Source organism: Nycticebus coucang, chromosome 18 (assembly GCF_027406575.1).
Source record: "Nycticebus coucang isolate mNycCou1 chromosome 18, mNycCou1.pri, whole genome shotgun sequence".
In the NCBI taxonomy this organism is placed as follows: Eukaryota; Metazoa; Chordata; class Mammalia; order Primates; family Lorisidae; genus Nycticebus; species Nycticebus coucang.
In genome coordinates, this window is record NC_069797.1 from 40364943 (window position 1) to 40386376 (window position 21434).

The following is a 21434-nucleotide window of genomic DNA, read 5'->3' on the forward strand; positions in this document are numbered from 1 at the left end:
GTGGCATCAAACCTCAAACTCCTGGGCTCAAGCAATTATCTTGCCTCAGTCTTCCCAGGAGCTAGGACTATGGGCGCCTGCTACAACACCCAACTATTTTTAGAGACGAGGTCTTATTCTGGCTCAGGCTGGTCTTGAACTTATAAGCATAAGTATGTGCTTATATACTAGTGAGCTCAGGCAATCCACCCGCCTCAGCCTCCCAGATTACAGGCGTGAGCTACCGCACCCTGATAAAGTTATAAAAATTCAAGCCTTAATATACAGATAATTTTACAAGAATGAAAACTGATTTTTCTCTCTACACAGTTTTTAATTTTTGTGACAATATTTGATATACTTACATTTTTGTCTTTCAGCCAAGGGTCCCCGGCAACAAGCTGATAACCCACAGGATATCTCCTTGAAATCTATGTGATTGTCACGATTTTCATCAAAAGCATTAAACAAACCTATAAAATAAAAAAAGATACCATATATCACAGACAACAAACTTCCTAATATTAATACTGACAAGTTTATGAAAGGAGGAATGAATTTTTCTAATAAATTGGCAAAATTAAAAAAAATATTTATCAGTAGTTCTCAGGGTCTCAAGATGTATTTCTTTTTCTCTTGGTAAATTATAACTGAGACTGATGACAATCCTTTCGTATTTGAGTCTATCTGTCTGTATTTGTCTTATATCAATTTTAACAACTAAAAATGCCTATTTTTTAGGTCGATTAATAAAAATCAAAAAATAAAAGAAATTACAGGAATTATCTTTATTTGAAAGATTGAGAAGAAAAAGGAAAAAAGAGAGAAACCGAAGGCTTATTAAATGAATACTCAAAGATATACTGTGGTATTATTAAGTTCCCATAAAAAGCATTCATGAAGCAAAGGAAAATATACTATATTGCAAGAAAGCAATTATCCATTGGAGTGTCCACTTTTGATTGTCTAATCTTTTTTTTTTTTTTTTGTAGAGACAGTCTCACTTTATCACCCTCGGTAGAGTGTCCTAGCATCACACAACTCAGAGCAACCTCCAACTCCTGGGCTTAGGCGATTCTCTTGCCTCAGACTCCTGAGTAGCTGGGACTACAGACGCCCGCCACAATGCCTGGCTAGATTGTCTATAATCTTTTTTTTTTTTTTTTTTTGTAGAGACAGAGTCTCACTGTACCGCCCTCGGGTAGAGTGCCGTGGCGTCACACGGCTCACAGCAACCTCTTAACTCTTGGGCTTACGTGATTCTCCTGCCTCAGCCTCCCGAGTAGCTGGGACTACAGGCGCCCGCCACAACGCCCGGCTATTTTTTGGTTGCAGTTTGGCCGGGGCTGGGTTTGAACCCGCCACCCTCGGCATATGGGGCTGGCGCCCTACTCACTGAGCCACAGGCGCCGCCCGATTGTCTATAATCTTTTAAACATGAATATTTTAAATTTGAGAAATGAAAGGGAATGTTTAATCTAATCCTTTGGTTTTCAAACATTTTGTAAAAAATCGAAATGGAATAATTTTATTTTTAAATGAAGTATCAATCTCCAGTAATAAACAGGTGAAAACTTAACTGTACTGTCGAAGTAGGTGGAAACTCAGCTGTATTTGCTCTGGCTCCCCCGGCAAGTACTTCTGAATACCCTAGGAATCTGAAGAATACAGACTGTATATTCTAAGAGTCTAATTCAGTGCCCTTAGTTTAAAGATTAACCCAAGTATTCAAATCCACGTCATTTTTATGGTGTCCTCCACAATTATTCTTTATGTTTTATTTATTTATTTATTTATTTATTTATTTTAAATAAAAGGCCATAGCAGAAGGTTTAGAGCAGTGGTTCTCAACCTGTGGCTCACGACTCATAGGAATTGTATTAAAGGGCTGCAGCATTAGGAAGGTTGGGAACCACTGGTTTAGAGCTAGAGGGGACCTCAGAGATGGTTAAGTCTAGCAGTTTCTTAATTTTTTGTATGCAGGAGTATAGGAATGGGTGTGATAGAATACAGCAATGGAATCTTCTTATGTGAAAGAAAAAAAGTGGAGATACCCTAGCTGAGGAAGAGATGGAGTCACACGTGCAAATATGGAGCTTTGTCCATTCAGTGGCCGCCACACCCTTTCCTTTACTTGCAGCTAATGTAGCTCGCTAGCACAGTTTCAAACCACTGACTTGGTCAAAATCATCCAATACATGAGGATATTTAGGTCCAGAGAGCTAAACTGATTTATGCAAGCTTACACAAGTAAAATATGAAGCTTAAGACTATAATCTTAAGTCTTATTAGTTTTTTCCTACTCTTCCCCACTATATGCAAAAAAGTTGCAAATCTGTAGGAATATGGCCTTTTAGAGTTTAAATATGTTGGTTAAAAGTAAGGGATGGCCTCAAGTATTTTTCCAATAAACATCTGCATAAAATGAAATGAAATGATTCCTACCTTCACTTAGAGATGGACGAATAGGTGGTGAAACCAATGGACCAAATGTCTCTAAATCAAATCGTCCAGTCCGGGATTGAGCCTTCAGCAACCAATAGCGTTTCTCAAGATCAATGATGTCTGATTCCTCCACTGAGAGTAAAATCACACAAGATCGTAAACCCTCAGAATTCTCTTCTGGGCAGTTAGTTCATCCTGATAATGTATCTTTCAAGGGTATATTTCAATTTCCCAATTCAATCGCTAAAAATAATCACAATCAAAACCAAAATTCTGAAAGATAAATTTATTGTATCTAAAATGGTAGAAAAATTAAACCAAAATGAATAAAAAGCAAGAAGCTTTAAAATCAGAAAAAAAGAGTTCTTTGTAGATTCTGGTTTTCAGCCCTTAATTGAATACATAACATACAAATATTTCTTCCCATTCTATAGATTGTCTGTGATAATGACTGTTTCCTACACTGTGCAGAAGCTTTTAAATTTGATCAAGTTCCATTTATTTATTTTTGTTGTTGCTGTGATTGCTTTTGGGGTCTTCTTTATTATATATATACACACACACACACACACACACATATACATATATATATATATATATATATATATATATATATATAGTCCCACTTTGTCATCATCAGTAGGGTACTGTGGCATCATTGCTCACAGCAACCTCCAACTCTTGGGTTCAAGTGATTCTCTTGCCTCAGCCTCCTGAGTAGCTGGGACTATAGATGCCCACCACAATGCCCAGCTATTTTTTTTTAGAAATGGGGTCTTACTCTTGCTCAGGGTGGTCTTGAACCTGTGAGCTCAGGGCAACCCACCCACCTCAGCCTCCATGAGTGCTAGGATTACAGGCGTGAGCCAGTGTACCTGGTCATAGAGTCTTCTTTATAAATTCATAGCTTAGGCTGATGTCTATAAATTTTTTTGAACTTCTAGAATTCTAATAGTTCCATGTTTAAGGTTTAGGTCTGTTATCCATCATGAGTTAATTCTCGTGAATGGTGAGAAGTGTGGATCTTGTTTCAGTCTTCTACATGTGGCTATCCAATTTTCCCAGTACAATTTATTGAATAGGGATTCTTTACTCCAGGCTATGTTTTTGTTTATTTTGTCAAATATCAGATAGCAATATAAGGATGGTTTTATATCTGGGTTCTCTGTTCTGCTCCTTTGGTTCATGTCTCTGTTCTTGTGCCAGTGCCATGCTGTTTTGGTTACGATAGCCTTATAGTATAGCTTGAAGTTTAAAAATTGATGCCTCTCAATTTGTTCTTTTTGTTTAAGGTTGTTTTGGTACATGTGATCCTTTCACATTCCACACAAAGCGCAAAATTGTTTTTTCTAGATTTGCAAAAAATGATATTGGCATTTTAATGGGGATGGCATCTGTACATCACTTTGGATAGTACAGATATTTAACAACATTGATTCTGCAGATCCATAAGTGTGATGTGTTTTTCCATCTGTTTATGTCCTCTGCTATTGCCTTTTTCAGTTTTTCAGAGTTCTAAGATGTGAAAACAACCCAAGTGCTCATCAATACATGAGTAGATTAATAAAATGTGATATATGTATACCATGGAGTACTACTCAGCCATAAAAGGGTGAAATAATACCTTTCATGACAGCCTAGATTAAACTAAAGGCCATTCTAAGTGAAGTATCACAAGAATGGAAAAACAAACACCACAGGTATTCACTGATAGATTGGAACTAATTAATCAATACTTAGGTGCACATGTGGAAACAACGCTCTCAAAAATCAAGTAGATGGGTGGAGCCTGTGGCTCAGAGAGTAGGGCGGGTGCTGGCCCAATATACAGAGGGTGGCAGGTTTGAACCCAGCCAGCCCCAGCCAAAATGCAACAACAAGAAAAAAAAATAGCCAGGGGTTGTGGCGGGTGCCTGTAGCTCCAGCTACTCGGGAGGATGAGGCAAGAGAATCCCCTAAGCCCAAGAGCTAAAGATTGCTGTGAGCTATGACGCCACAGCACTCTACTGAGGGCGACAAAATGAGACTCTGTCTCTAAAAAAAATAATAATAATAATAAATAAAAATGAAGTAGATGGGAGGAGGGAAAAAATCATGGGTAACTTTACCCCTAATGGGTACAACACACACTGTCTGAATGATGGATACACTCCTAACTTTGACTCAAATGGTATAAAAGCAATTTATATAACCAAATACTGGTAACCCCCATAATATTCTGAAATAAAAGTTTAAAAAATTAAAAAAGAAAAAAGAAGTCCACAGTTTTCCAGTAAGCAAGCTGCTTGGATCCAATGTGTGGAACAATATGTATACAGCTGAGCCATTTCTTTTGGGCTTCCCATATCACTTTCACTTGTACTAATTTTTTTGTTGTTATTGATGTTGTTAAGGATTTAAAGTGTCAAAGTACATCTTCTCTCTTGGCTAGTTTAAGCATCATAAGGGCGGGACACATGTCTGATTCACCCTGTCAATGACTGACTTACACATTTAATACTTACTGAATAAATGAAAAAAACTTAAGGTAAAGGATATTATAAAGAAAAAGTCAATAAATAAGAGGGAGGCTAAAGCAGGATTCAATGTGTAATAGCAAAATCATGAAGATATGAACATCTTTCTCTCCTCACTCATCAAGCTGTATATCAAAAATCATAGATAAACTCCAGCCATGGTTACATTTTATCTGTGTCTGCTTTTCCTCCAAGGAACTAGAGTAAAATTTAGAAAGCATATACAGGACATTTATTTTCACTTAAATTCAGCAACCAAAGTGATGTAATTAATATGTAAATCTGAGAATTTCAAATTCTGGCCATAATGGAATAACTAGCCCAGACTTCGCTCCTGTCACAACTGACTAGAAAACTATAAAATATATATTAAAAAACTGTTTCTAGAAATTAAACAACAGGTAGTACAGGACTCTGATCCTTAAGAGAAAGGAAAGAAATAACACGAGACTGTGGTTTTCTCCCTGTAGTCATTTCCCAAACTTAAGCAAGGCAATAGGACTCCAAGTAGAGAGATTTCACTGAGTTAAGAGACAATGGAGTTCCAACAGGTAAAGGGAGCTCAAATCTGCAGGACTTTTAGAGAGGAAATGTTATGAGAAGAAAAGAGCTCCACAAGTCCACACAGGTGTCTTATTGAGTTCTGGCAGACTATTAAAGTGTATATACATGGAGCGAAACTCACTGAGGTTGGGACTTGCAAGGTAAAAAATTCCAGGAGCTCATACAAGGCTCAGAAATGTCAGGGTTCTGAGGAGCCAAAGTGGAAACACTTTGTTCAACACTGAGAACATTCAGAGACTCCAGAGGGTCGGCTAACTCTAGAATAAAGGCTACCCCAGATTTGCTCCAACAAAGTTTAAAGGCTATCCTTAAAAATATCTAACTGATCTATAAGTAATTTAATTGCCTATCAAAATGAAACATAACTTCCTTTTTTAAAGGCATACAACAAAATTCAAATACTCGACAATGTAACAATTCACATTGTCTAGCATCCACAGAAAACATGAAAAAGCAAAATGTGACCCCAAACCAGGATAATTAGTCAATAGAAAAAGACCTAGAAATAACAGATGATAGAATAGCAGACAAGGGTTTCAAATACCCATATAAATATCTCAAGAATTAAAGAAAAACATAACCTGAACTGAGGAATGCAATGGCACTATAAAAAAGTATCAGCTGGGGCTGGGCATGGTGGCTTATGCCTATACTCCTAGCACTCTGGGAGGCTGAGGCAGGAGGATTGTTTGACTTTCTTCTTCCTTCTCCTCCATTTTTTTTTTCCCAGCTGGTTTCATGCATGGAGGCCTTGCTTCCCTGATCTCAGCTCTGGCCACCCCAGCGAGCCAGGCTCGCCTGCCCACCCAGTGCCTCATGTTTGGGGATGTCCTCTTGTAGGCCTGGGCTCCAGCTGGATCCCCAGCCTCACCCCTCTGGTGCCCTACTGTGGGCCTAGACCCCTCTGGCTGGTTAAGGTCATGTACAGATTCTCCGAAGTCGTACATGGAGAATCCTGAGTAATCTCCCATGCCAGCCTCCAGGAGCCGGGCTCGCCTGTTGCCCTATTATGGGCTAGACCGTGTTCAGTAGTTTTGTGAGTCAAGCTCACCGGTCCAGTGCTCATCTGGAGGCCTGCATCACCATTTTTTCCAGCTGGTCTGACTTTCTTCTTCCTCCTCCTACATTCTCCCTTTAATCTCATTTCTTTTCCTACCTCCATTTCTCAATATGGGCACCACTCAGTCAAAGATTTCCCCTTGTTCACCTCTAAGCTGCCTTTTACCTTCGGAGTCACACATTCCCCCTTCTTCACTTCTAAACTGCTTTCTTTTTTTTTGAGCAGAGTTTTACTATGTTGCCCTCAGTAGAGTGCTATGGCATCACAACTCACAGCAACCTCAAACTCTTGGGCTTAAGCGATTCTCTTGCCTCAGCCTCCCAAGTAGCCAGGACTATAGGTACCTGCCACAATGCCTGGCTATTTTTTGTTGCAGTTGTCATTGTTGTTTAGCTGGCCTGGGCCGGGTTCGAACCCACCAACTTCAGTGTATGTGGCTGGCACCGTAACCACTGTGCTGCAGGCACTGAGCCCTAAACTGCCTTTTGACTAATCTCAAGCCCCTAAAGCTCTACCATGACCTCAAACGAAAACGTCTCATTTTTTTTTTTTTTTGTAGTACTGCTTGGCCTATATGCAAACTTAACAGTGGCTTGTGGTGTCCTCAACATGGCACCTTCAATCTCTCAATTCTCAATGATCTCAGTAATTATTGTCAAAAACTAGGCAAAAGGTCAGCAGAGATCCCTAATATCCAGGAACTTCTCACACTCCGAAACATTCCTTCTCCGTGTTCATCCTGTGAACCCTCTCAGCTTCTCCTGACTCAGGTAACAGCTTCTCCTGATGCCCTTCCACAGCCCCTACTGCTCCTCTCCAACCCCCCTCTTACAATCCCTCCATTCTCTTGACAGAAAACCTGGGAAGTTTCTCTGTGTGGGATACCTCTCTTCTGTTTATAACCACCCATCAGCCACCCATTCTCATTGCCCTCCAACCCCCATGTCCATATCCTTTCCTTAAACAACACTCAATTTCCCACCCCCACCCCACACTCACCCTCCACTGCACATGGTAGAGAAAAAAAAAAAAATGGCAGAATTTCCCTCAGAGCCCTCAGACCTCCCATCTCACTCATCTGGCCTTCAAGGTGTGGCAGTGCCTCTCAGAGCTCCAATGTGCTCCATTAAGCAAAATCTGGCTCCTTCTTAAAACTCTGCAAGGCATCACCAAAAAATCCAAAATCTTCCTTAGGGTCATGCTTTAAATGCAGTAAACCATGTTTCTGGACAAAGCAGTGCCCAAATCCAACCCCGCCCCACAAACCCTGTCCAGCCCAGATAGGTCTTGCTGCCCAGGTCTTTCTGAAGACTATAGATAGTCTCAGAACATGGCTGAAATTCCCACCTGAGCCTCACTGCAAAAGATGGATGACCCCGGGGAAATCAGAATACCTCCTAGATGCCATCCTGGAAAACTAAAATCTTGGTATTTTTGCTTATAGAAGGTAAGCTGATCTTTTCTCTTTTCTAACAAACATGGGAGCAATGTCATCCACTCTGCCACCTTGTAAAAATCCTCTAAAAATAGGCAGAGATCTTGGTATTGGGTATTAATTAAATGTCTTCTCAGGATTACTGGCGGCCCTGGCAACTCCAACTGGTTCCCGCCTCTGACTATACAACTTCCTTTTGGTTATTTTCTGATAAGGTCCCTAATTATGATTTTTCTCATTCTCAGTTTCGAACCAGTAACCCACTGCCTCATGTCTTGATTTATTAACCAGACAGTCACCCGAAAACAACTCCTCATATCCTCGCCTTACTGGATACCAACGAGCTCAGACTGAAAAAGCCAAAGAGTTCCTGTAAACACCAATCCCTTACCCTGTTTCCCTCCCCCTCCCATTCTCTTTATAGCAAATCCATGCAGCCCCTCCCCCTACAGGAAGTAGTCAAAGAGATACCATACCCATCATCCACCTCCTTATAATAGACAAAAAAGACTGGGATGATAGATAAACCCTGCCCAAATAGGGTGGATCTGCCTAAAAGAATCAAACCCCTACCTTCTCCCACTGGATGTCCCACCTAAGAAAGGTGAATGGGTCAACCCTCAATCCTACCCCACCAAATGTCCCACCTGGGAAAGGTAAATGGGCCAACCCCCACCCTTACAACAGATGTCCTTTGTCGCCATTACCCATGTGTGGATTTCTTCCTGGCCAGGTTGGAAATCTTACGCACTTGCACCCAGGTGGAATAAAGTCATTTTAATTGTACACAAACAAAATAAATAAAGAAAGAAAGAAGCCAAAAAATGGAGGATAAAGTGGCGAAAGAAAAAACAAACTGTCAACCTCAAATTTCATATCCTTTAAAAACATTCAAAAATAAGGCCAAAATAAAGACTTTTTTGACAGACAAAACCAAGAATTCATCAATAGCAGAATAGCACCAAAAGAATACTAAAGCATATTCTTGAGACTGAAGAAAATAATACCAGATAGAAATCACTATACAAACACTGAATGAAGAAAACAGGAAATGGCCCATCCCTGACTCTCACAGAAGTTACCACCTACTGCTCCTATGTATCATAGATCTTATGGATTTAGATGGGGGTTGGTTGCAGGTTTGATTGGTATCAGTTTAGTCCAGATTCAAATGTTTGGAAGGTGAGCTCAGATTTCTATTAAGGAAAGCCCTAAAGCTGCTAGTTTTAAAAAATATGATAGGGCGGTGCCCGTAGCTCAGTTGGAAAAGGCGCTAGCCACATACACCTAGGGTGGCGGGTTCACACTTGGCCCGGGTCTGCAACTAAAAAACAGCCGGGTGTTGTGGCAGGTGCCTGTAGTCCCAGCTACTTGGGAGGCTGAGGCAAGAGAATTGCTTAAGCCCAGGAGTTGGAGGTTGCTCTACCCAGGGCGATAGCTGGAGGGTCTGTCTCAAAAAAAAAAAAAAATGATAGTACTAGACCAGGGGTCTATAAACTACAGCCTAAAGGCCATGCACCTGTTTATATAAATTAAGTTTTATTAGAGCTGGCACAGTGACTCACACCTGTAATCCTATCCCTCTGGGAGGTTTAAGTGGGAGGATCATTTGAGCTCTGGAGTTTGAGACCAGCCTGAGCAACAGCAAGACCCCACCTCCACGAAAAGTAAAAAATTAGCTGGGTGTAGGGCTGCATGCCTGTAGTCCCAGGTACTTGGGAGGCTGAGGCAGGAGGATCGCTGGAACTTAGGAGTTTGAGGTTTTGGTGAGCTATGATGATGCCATTGCATTCTAGCCAGGGTAACAGAGCAAAACTCTGTCTCCAAGAAAGAAAAATTTTATTAGAAACAGCCAAAAAAAAAAAAAGAAACAGCCATGCAACTTACTTACATATTGTTTATGACTGCTACTGTGTTATAATACAGAGTAACTGCCATAGTGTTCAAAGGCCCACATTCCTGAAATATTTAATATCTACCTTGTAAGAAAATGTTTGGTAGTTTAGCGCCTATAACTCAGTGGCTAGAGTGTTAGCCACATACACTGGAGCTGGCAGGTTTGAACCCCGCCCAGGCCTGCTAAACAACAATGACAACAACAAAAATAGCTAGGCCTTGTGGTAGGCACCTGTAGTCCCAGCTACTTGGGAAGCTGAGGCAATAGAATCACTTAAGCCCAAGAGTTGGAGGTTGCTGTGAGCTGTGATGCCACAGCACTCTACTGAGGGTAACATAGTGAGGCTCTGTCTCAAAAAACAAGGAAAAAAAAAAAGGTTTGGCCAAAATTTAAAAGAAACAAACAAACAAATAAAAAATGGACATTAAAAGAAAAGGTTTGGCAATTCCTGTATTAAATTTTAAAATTTCATGACTGCAAGACATCAAGACTATAAGATGTCACAAACAAGAAGATCTCAGAACAGGCTTGGTGTCCGTAGCACAGTGGTTACGGTCCCAGCCACATACACCGAGGGTGGCAGGTTTGAACCCAGCCTGGACCAGCTAAACAACAATGACAAATGCAACAAAAAATAGCCAGGTGTTCTGGCGGGCGCCTGTAGTCCAGCTACTTTGGAGGCTGAGACAAGAGAATCACTTAAACTCAAGGATTTGAGGTTGTTGTGAGCTGTGATGCCATGGCACTCTACCCAGGGTGACAGCTTGAGACTCTGTCTCAAAAAAAAAAAAGACGACCTCAGAACAATGGAGCCATGAGATCAGACTTCAAAACTGTGAGAGCATGAAACTTAAAGATTTCTCTTTTTCAAATACTTTGTTGTTTTATAGCAGTTTTAGGATTATAACAAAAGTGAGCAATAATTACAGAAAATTCCCACATGCCCCCACTCTTCCAAGTACATATTTTCTTCCATTATCAATACTGCCCCCATCAGAGTGGTACATTTTGTTATAACTGATATATTGGCATAAACCATTATCACCCAACATCCATAGCTTACATTTAGGTTCACTCTTGGTAGTGTACTTTCTATAGGTTTGGACAAATGTACAGTGACATGTACCACCATTGTAGTATTATACAGAACAGCTGCACTGCCCTAAGAATCCTCTGTGTTTCACCTATTCTACCTCTTTCCCTCCCTCCCCACAAACTTCTGACAACCACTGGTTTTTATACTGCTATGAGATCTCTTTTTACTTTTCAGCCTGCCCTCACTTTTATTAAAGTTCTGCATGAAGGCTAGGTGTAGTAGCTCATGCCTATAATCCTAACCCTTTGGGAGGCTGAGGTGGGTGACTGCTTGAGCTCAGGAGTTTGAGACCAGCCTGAGCAAGAGTGAGACCCCGTCTCTAAAAACAAAAACAAATATGTCTGCGTGAGAGAATTATTAGATGGAAAGGATTATCTTTGCATTTGGAATTCCTTCAGATTAAAATCACACAGAAGTTTTTCTAAAGTTTAGCCGGTTTCTCCTCACCCCCAATAAAGACTATCCTCTGCCAGCCTCCTTACCTCCAGTCCCAACATCTTACATCCTTTGATCATTTACAAAGTCCTCATCCCTCTGGAGTTTAGTTTTGCTTTGATTTTAACATATTTTTGCATCTATACATCTTTAGTGACTTTAAAAATGAGTATGATTATTTGATTTGAGTGGTGATTTCATGTTGTTATGGTGGGAGGAAAGATCTTTCATGGCTTTCTACTTCCTAACATGAAGGAGAACCTGCAGAACCCACCTCCCTCAAATTATTATTTAATATAATTCTGGACATTCTCATTAATGCAAGAAGACATAAAAATAATCTAATAAACTTAAGGAATAAATGAGTTTTTAGGAAGAAAATTTATAAGTTAATATTTAAGATTTGAATAAAAGAAGAGGGATACAATGGCCCTAAATAGAGTGGTTAAGAAGATATCACGGTGAGGATGGATGACACATAAGCAAAAACCTGAAGGAAGACACATAAGAAAAAACATTCTAGACAGTAGTAACAAGTATAGAGTCCTCAAGAAGAGAGCATGTTGGCCAAGTTCGAGGAAGAGAAAAGATCCGAGTGTCTGAAGTGTAGTTAGTGTAGAGGAGACTAATAACAAGAGAACAGTAGGAGATAAAGTCAGAGAGAAAATGGAGGTCAGATTACAAAGTCCATTATAAGGACTCTGGGGTTTTTTTTGCAGTTTTGGCCAGGGCTGGGTTTGAACCTGCTACCTCCAATATATGGGGCCAGCGCCCTACTCCGCTGAGCGCTGCCCAAGGACTCTGGTTTAAAGGGGTTAACCACTGGAGGGTCTGCTGCAAAGTAATGACATGAATAACAGAATTACTCTTCCTCTACCCTCTCCCAGAATCACTCTTGACTTTTGAGGATAGCCTGATGGGCAGCAAACAAAGAAGTAGCAGTCAAGTGCCTATTAAAGAGTTTCTTTTTTTAACAATATATGCATTCTGAAAGCATTAACACTGTAATAGTTCTCAACAAACACAAGTAGACAATTCACAAAAACACAGAGGGAAAGTTTAATTTCACTACTAATAAAAAAATCACTTCAAAAGAAAAATGTAGAATCATGGTATTTCTCTGCTTCAAAATCTTTCAAAACTCTTTTTCAAGACATCTACATGGCTCACTCTCACAACTCCTTCAGATCTTTACGCAAATGCCACATTCTCAGATATCCAAACTGCACCCTATTCAATGATGCTCCTTCATCTCTCTTGTCTGCTTTCCTCTGCTCTATAAAACTTATCAACTGAGGCGGCGCCTGTGGCTCAAAGGAGTAAGGTGCCAGCTCCATATGCCAGAGGTGGTGGGTTCAAACCCAGCCCTGGCCAAAAACTGCAAAAAAAAAAACAAAAAAAAAACTTATCAACTGATATAATTTACTTATTTGATTTATTGATCGGCTCCCTCAACATATGCTGGAGGACAGGATTTTTAGTCTCTGTTGTCTATTGTTATAGTATAACAATTAGAATAATACCTGCATATTATGCTTACTCAACAAGTAAGTTTAATAAATAATTTGTTGCACTTTTATTTATTCATATATAGACATACACACACACATACAAACATAAACACATACATATTCAAAATAACGCTAACTAACAATTACTACCAGACACGATCTTTGGTCTCCAATAGCTTTTAAGTTGCCTGAAAAGACAAAAACATTCTATAAATTTCCAGGGTGCTTCAAAGCACACAATCTTACTTTATTCCTTAGCGGTTTTAATAAAAATTTCAGGGAAAGGGCGGCGCCTGTGGCTCAGCGGGTAGGGTGCCGGCCCCATATGCCGAGGGTGGCAGGTTCAAACCCAGCCCCGGCCAAACTGCAACAAAAAAATAGCCGGGCGTTGTGGCTGGCGCCTGTAGTCCCAGCTACTTGGGAGCCTAAGCCCAAGGATTTGGAAGTTGCTGTGAGCTGTGTGATGCCATGGCACTCTACTGAGGGCAATCAGATGAGACTCTGTCTCTACAAAAAAAAAAAAAAAAAATTTCAGGGAAAAACCATTTCCCCATCACAGGACCCTAGTAATTAAGATATAATCATCTCAATATGTGAATCTGTACTGTATTTGTACAACAAATACTTTAGTCATGAAAAGTGCTGAATAAATTAAAACATATATTCCATCATCTTATATAAAATTTTTCTTTTTTTTTTTTGAGACAGAGTTTCATTTTGTCACCCTTGGTAGAGTGCCGTAGCGTCACAGTTCACAGCAACCTCCAACTGCTGGGCTTAGGCGATTCTCTTGCCTCAGCCTCCTGAGTAGTTGGGACTATTATTGGTGCCCGCCACAACACCCAGCTATTTGTTTTTGTTGCAGTTTGGCCAGAGCCAGGTTCAAACCCACCACCCCTCGGTATATGGGTCCAGCGCCCTACCCACTGAGCTACAGGCACCGCCCCTTATATAACATTTTAAGAGAAATTATTTTCCTTCTGCTTGACCTTTTAGGGGCTTCCAAGGGCTTAAAACTAGTGTTTTTCTATCTTTCCTTCCTACCCTATCCTATCTTGACACTCATTATATCTGAAACCTAAAGAGAGGTTTCTACTTAAAGGGCCTAGGAGCGTAATTCTTTTGAAACCAAAAATACAAAAATGAAAAAAAAATTCTGTACTGGGAATGCAGTCTTTTGTACACATTATCACACTTTAGTAGATGGAAGGTAGATGGAAGGACTGAGATTTTTCAGAAGGACACTGTTCTAATTTATTCTGACATAGAAGGAAAAGTCCAGGGAAAGGATCATAGTTGCAAAGGCAGAAAACAAAAATGGTCCTGACAATGTGTAACTGATTTTATCTAGTCTGCAGCAGAATATTCTCCTGGAAATTTCTTGACTTGGCAACCCCTCAGCAGTCCTCTTAAAGATTCACAAAACCTTAAAAGAGGAATTCCAAGAGTTATAAGGAAACTACCCTACAAGTCTAGCATTTAAAGGGAACTAATTACAATGCTAATCATTAAGCGTAATGTCATGGTTATAAGGCAATATAATTTTACGAAAATTTTTTTCAAAAAATTGAAATTAGGGCGGCGCCTGTGGCTCTGTTGGTAAGGTGCTGGCCCCATATGCCAAGGGTGGCGGGTTCAAACCCAGCCCCGGCCAAACTGCAACCAAAAAATAGCCAGGCATTGTGGCGGGCGCCTGTAGTCCCAGCTACTGGGGAGGCTGAGGCAAGAGAATCGCTTAAGCCCAGGAGTTGGAGGTTGCTGTGAGCTGTGTGAGGCCACGGCACTCTACTGAGGGCCATAAAGTGAGACTCTGTCTCTACAAAAAAAAAAAAAAAAAAAAATTGAAATTAACCTTCATTATCTTTATTCAGCTTCTATATTGTTAATTATTTATATCAATTTAACCTTGGAGAAGTGCAAGAAAATTAGCACCTATTATTTTTGTTTGTTTGTTTTAGCACCTACTATTTTATTAACACTTAGTAAAATCACTAAACCAAACATCTTTTCTCCATATCATGGACCATGGTTTATGAACCTTGAGACTACGGACATTCGTATAGTTCTTTTTTGCAGGAGGCTGTTCAGTGTACTAACTACAGGATGAACGGTTAGAGGAAGCATCCTGGCCTCTATTCACTAGATGCCAATAAAGGCCCTAAAGTTGTGACAACCAAAAATGTCTTCAGATACTGCCAAAATGTCCCATAGGAGACAAAATTACCCTCAGTAGAGAAATACTTCCATAGATCCTTTTATAAATAATGCTTAGCAAGTGATCAATGAAATAGTATTTTCATAAATCAAATCATAAGTATTTTCACTTATGTGCATTGAATAGCATGTTAAAATAAAAGCTGAAAAATATATTTTTCAAAACAACACTCCAATACTATACTGAGTTCTGTATCAGCTTCATTCATCTTAAGCTAAATCACTATTCAAGCAACTTAGACATACTTCTGACATCAGTGCTATTATGACCGGATCTAGAGTCAGAAAAAAAACAAAATTCTTCAGTAAACTGGTATCAGAAGTATATTGCAAATTAAATAAGAAAAAAAGTTTTAAATTAAGAAGGTAAAATCTTAAAAGACAAATATTTTAGTTGTATACTATTTTCATTTCCAACCCATACAAATTTTCCTTATATCAAAAGAGAGCTTGATATATCATGAGATTTTATGTCAGAAGTTTTTTTTTATGTCCGAAGTTTTAAACATGTTGCTTTTAGCATGCATCTGTCAATTAAGAAAATAGGAGTATAGGGCGGCGCCTGTGGCTCAGTCGCTAAGGCGCCGGTCCCATATACCGAGGGTGGCGGGTTCAAACCCGGCCCCAGCCAAACTGCAACCAAAAAATAGCTGGGCGTTGTGGCAGGCGCCTGTAGTCCAGGCTGCTCAGGAGGCTGAGGCAAGAGAATCGCTTAGGCCCAGGAGTTGGAGGTTGCTGTGAGCTGTGTGAGGCCACGGCACTCTACCAAGGGCCATAAAGTGAGACTCTGTATCTACCAAAAAAAAAAAAAAAAAAAAAGAAAATAGGAGTATAAATGTAACTTGCATATTTGAAATGCTACTTTATTACTATAAATAGAGGAGAAACAAAACAAGGGTAATGGAAATTAAGTCATTTCCAAAGCCTCTGATATATACTCCTGTGCTAATAATTTTATTATGAATTATCTTAAATTATAAAAGTAATTTTATAATTAAATATCTAGAAAACATAGAAAAGAAATTATATCACAATTCATGCTATCATACTAAAACAACCATTAACATTATAATTTTGACTTTGTCCAGTTTTTTTTTTTTTGAGACAGAGTCTTAAGCTGTCACCCTGGGCAGAGTGCCATGGCGTCATAGCTCACAGCAACCTCAAACTCTTGGGCTTAAGCAATTCTCTTGCCTCAGCCTCCCAAGTAGCTGGGACTACAGGTGCCCGCCATAATGCCCAGCTATTTTTTGGTTGTAGTTGTCATTGTTGTTTGGCGAGCCCGGGCTGGATTCGAACCTGCCAGCTCCAGTGTATGTTGCTGGCACCCTAGCTGCTTGAGCTACAGGCGCCAAGCCAAACTTTGGCCAGTTTTTAAAAATAAACTTGTGCTACTATTAATCTTAGTTTAATTTTTATACTTTCATTACTTAATTTTTTTTTTTTTTTTGAGATAAAGTCTCAAGCTGTCACCCTGGGTAGAGTGCTGTGGCGTTACAGCTCACAGCAACCTCAAACTTTTGAGCTTAAGCGATTCTCTTTCCTCAGCCTCCCAAGTAGCTGAGACAACAGGTGCCCACCACAACACCTGGCTGCCTTTTCTGTTGCTGTTACAGCTGTCACTGTTGTTTTTTTAGCTGGCCCAGGCCGGGTTCGAACCCACCAACCAGCCTTGGTGAATGTGGCCGGCGCCCTATCAACTGAGCTACAGGCGCAGCCCACTTGATGCTTTTATTACACTAATAGTACATTTTGTTACATGAAAAACACTGAAAATGCAGGTAATCAAGAGAAAAAAGAAAGAACACATAATTAGATGTTTTAAAATATGTAATTATAAACACAGTAGAATTTGTATTTAATTGAATGTTACCTGGTTATTTGGGAAGATTATTTCGAACACTTTGTATTCATTATATGATTTCTCAAATTATAAAAAATTCTAGTTTGGGTGGCGCCTGTGGCTCAGTCGGTAGGGCGCCGGCCCCATATGCCGAGGGTGGCGGGTTCAAACCCGGCCCCGGCCAAACTGCTACCAAAAAATAGCCGGGCATTGTGGTGGGTGCCTGTAGTCCCAGCTACTCGGGAGGCTGAGGCAAGAGAATCGCTTACGCCCAGGAGTTGGAGGTTGCTGTGAGCCGTGTGAGGCCACGGCACTCTACCAAGGGCCACAAAGTGAGACTCTGCCTCTACAAAAAAAAAAATAAATAAAATAAAACTTCTACTTAAGAATATTGCTTTCATTTTTAATACTGACAGATCTACTTTAAATATCCAGATAAGTGAAAAATTTTTTATTTTTTTTATTTTTTTGTAGAGACAGAGTTTCACTTTATTGCCCTCGGTAGAGTGCCGTGGCATCACAAAGCTCACAGAAACCTCCAACTCCTGGGCTTAGGCGATTCTCCTGCCTCAGCCTCCTGAGTAGCTGGGACCACAGGTTCCCGCCACAACGCCCGGCTATTTTTTTGTTGCAGTTTGGCCGGGGCCGGGTATGAACCCGCCACCCTCGGTATATGGGGCCAGGGCCCTGCTCACTGAGCCACAGGCGCTGCCCTGAAAATTTTTTTTAAAGGAGAGTATATTTAAAAATTTTAGTAATAGGAAGAATATCAAAGGCATCTGACAATGTAAATTGAGATTCCTGAATAAGATAACCATTCATTCCATTTATGATGTTAAAGAAAGAGAAAGAAACAAAGGAAGAAAAAGAAAAGAAACCTCTTCCGTTCCTCCAGAGACACATTAGCTTTCTCAAGTTCTAAACTTTCTTCCAAATAGATCAGCATATAAAAAAATCTGACCCTGAAACAAAAGGAGGAAGACAGTAGCCTTGACATATTTCTCATTTCTATACATCTAGGTTTTGATAATCTCAAGTGGTGTTCTTCTGATGAGTGTTCACATAATCCAATAAATTAGAACACACAGAAAAATCATATTAACTTTGAGTTTTTTAAATGTTGAAACCCATATTTATCAATCTCCTTAATAAATACAATTCTTTGCTAAAGCAGAAGTATGGGGGGGAAAGTGGAGCATATGTAGAATAAAAAAATGACCAGACAGGTGGTCGTGGTCACCAAAGAAAACCATGCTTTGGTACTGACTTTTAAGCTTACATATCTATTAATTTTCTGGATATGAGCCCAAATTCCTTAATCAAACATTTGTCAAAAGCAAGCTAAAGTAAATTACTTATACGACACTATTATTACCATTTTACACGAACTGGCAGCTGAATTGCTGGGAAGGGGGATCTCAACTAACTTTAATTTCACTTAAAGAAGTTAGAGGCAGTAATTTCAGTAGTTTCTCTATTCACAATCTGTAAATCAATACCAAAACTTATATTAAATTGGCTAAATAAGAAGGAATTTATCACCTACCTAGATGTATAACTTCTTCTGGGTCACAACAGCAATATACCAGGTTCTCAACATTCTAAATAATTCTTGGCCTGCACTCTGGGCCATCCTAATCAAGTCTCACCTTGCCAAAGACTCCAGCTACAAAAATAGCTCTTTAACACCAGAAGCGAATCCTCATCAAAAAAGCCAGGCACAATATCCAAATACTTTCATACAGTAACACAGTTCTTTAACATTTTTGAAAAAACAGCCTCCTCTCATAAGCAATGACCTTCTGAGATCTACTTAAAATGGCTGTAAGCCTTAGATCATTATTAACAGATAAGAGGATAATGAAGGAGAGGCACACAGATTTACTAGGCAGTTTATGGTCTAAGAATCACTGAAGTACTTTTTCCCTATTTAAAGAAGGCTTTAAAACTATAAACTAAAACATGGTAAGGGAACGTAATATATATGTCATATATTTTTAGTTGAGATAAATGCTAAAACAGGGACAATATAAATTTCTTGAGTTAGGTATGAAATGACTAAAATGAATTTAAAAACTCTAAAATTTTAAAACTCTAGAATTTAAAAACTCTAAAATTCACCAAAAATATAACACTAATTACTTCAAAATACACATTCTACCATTCAAAGAAATCATTGTGTTAGTAGGCTCAGTACATTATGATATATTTTGAGGAAACTTCAAACACTTTCTTAATTTATTTGAAAATATATTCATAAGAAAGAATAGGCACACATATTTTCTTCCAAATATAAATGAATTCTGTAGAAGACTATGATGAACATTAAGGAAAATAAGTCCGTGATAGTTTTTTTGTTTGTTTTGTTTGTTTTTGAGACAGTCTAACTCTGTCACCCGGGGTAGAGTGCCATGGCATCATTGCTCACTGCAGTCTCAAACTCTTGAGCATAAGCAATCCTCCAGCCTCAGCCTCCTGAGTAGCTGGGACTACAAGTGTGCCATGACACTCTATTTTTAGTAGAGACTGGGCTCTCACTCTTATTCAGGCTAATCTTGAACTCTAAGCTCAAAGTAATCTACCAACTTCAGCATCCCAGAGTGCTAGGATTACAGGCGTAAGCCACCATGCCTGGCCTTCAATGATAGTTTAAGCCTTCTATTACCTATCTTGCTGTTGGTAAATAGATAATCATTAAATGCTCTCTCCTGGATCAGATATAGTTAATTATTCAAGAGAAATGAAAAGCAATCATTTGTAAGTTCCCTAAGGGGGGAAAGTATGATTTGGGAATCTCCAAGATAGTCTGAAGTGAGCCTGAAGAAGATGGCTCACCACAACCACAACTACCCCGTGACAAACCTCTTTTGTCTGTAATTACAAGCTGCTCATAAAAGATTAAAGGGTAAAATCACTATGTGTTAATAAACTGTCTCTAAGCCCTAAAATAATAAGCACATATTTACAGGTTCAAATTAGCTATTTGATCTTTAGAAGTTTCTTTAACATCTCATAGCCCTAGTTTCCTCATTTTTAGAATAAACATAAAATGAGCTGCATAAATCACATGAGGATTAAATAGGATGAAGTACACGAACTATAGTGCCTCCTGTAGTAATTCCTCAAACTTAATATGTAGTAAGTTGGATTCTTTCACTAAACAAAGCATTTTTGGAAAAAAAGAAGTACAGAAGCTATAGCCAAAAGCCATATCATGTACATAATTATTAGGTGTCAATTAAAAATAAATACACACAATTTTTTTTTTTTTTTTGTAGAGACAGAGTCTCACTTTGTTGCCCTGGGTAGAGTACCGTGGTGTCACACAGCTCACAGAAACCTCCAACTCCTGGGCTTAGGCGATTCTCTGCCTCAGCCTCCAGAGTAGCTGGGACTACAGGTGCCCACCACAACACAAGGCTTTTTATTTTTTTGAGACAGAGCCTCAAGCTGTCACCCTGAGTAGAGTGCCATAGCATCACAACTCACAGCAACCTCCAACTCCTGGGCTCAAGTGAAACGCCTATCTTCACCTACCAAGTTGCTGGGACTACAGGCACCCACCACAACACCCGGCTGCCTTTTTTGTTGCTGTTGCAGTTGTCATGGTTGTTTTTGTAGCTGGCCCAGGCCAGGTTCGAACCCACCAGCCTCGCTGTATGAGGCCGGTGCACTACCCACTGAGCCACAGGAGCCACCCCAATACATACAAAATTTAAAAGACACAATATTCTGCAAACATTTAGCAAAAACATATTATTGGCCTGAAACTGTACTAAAAAATACAGATATGACTGGGAATAAGACAAAAACATTTAGAATCTAGTAGACAGGAAATTTGGTCATTTTAATCTAGTATGGAAAGTATAAGAAATACTGTTTTCTGGGAGCACATACCTGAGTAGTCCTTGGAGGTCCTGATTTTTAAAGAGGCACATGAAGAGCATCTAAGGGTTGACCAGGGAAAAGAAAGGAAGTGTGGCAGAAGAAGGATATTACAAGCAGAGGGAAAGTAGGATATTTAAAAGTCTGAAAGCAAGATAGAAATAGGACAGAAAGGGGGACAATAAGCTATTATGTTTTAACTAAAAACAAGAAAAGGGATAACCTGTATCTCTTATTTGGCCCCATAGACCCAAGATAAAAAGTAAAATATGGAAAGAATTTTACTTTCTGATAACAGAGGGTATTAAAGATGGCAGTTCAACCTAGAACCAGCAGGCGGTTCAGTCATAATTTCAAAGGGTAACATAAGCTCTCTGACTCAGAAAAGAAGAAGAGGGCCCAGTGTGGGGTTCACCCCTATAATCCTAGCACTCTGGGAGGCTGAGGTGGGTGGATTGCCTGAGCTCATGAGTTCAAGACCAGCCTGTGCCAGAGCAAGACCCCATCTCTAAAAATAGCCAGGCACGTTGTGGCAGGCGCCTATAGTCCCAGCT

At 39.6% G+C, this 21434-nt stretch overlaps 1 protein-coding gene across 6 annotated transcripts in view; it reads right to left on the reverse strand.

The window, feature by feature from the left end:
- USP32 (ubiquitin specific peptidase 32) overlaps nt 1-21434 on the reverse strand; it is a 216031-nt gene that overhangs the window by 76749 nt on the left and 117848 nt on the right. For 5 of the 6 annotated variants that reach the window (XM_053570185.1, XM_053570184.1, XM_053570186.1 and 2 more), the window contains 2 exons: nt 2425-2556; nt 345-452 (listed from right to left, as the gene is read on the reverse strand). In XM_053570185.1, the coding sequence (XP_053426160.1) occupies nt 345-452; nt 2425-2556 (240 nt within the window). Of the gene's footprint in view, nt 1-344; nt 453-1559; nt 1629-2424; nt 2557-21434 lie in introns of those variants that run through there. The other variant, XM_053570189.1, reaches the window with a different exon arrangement.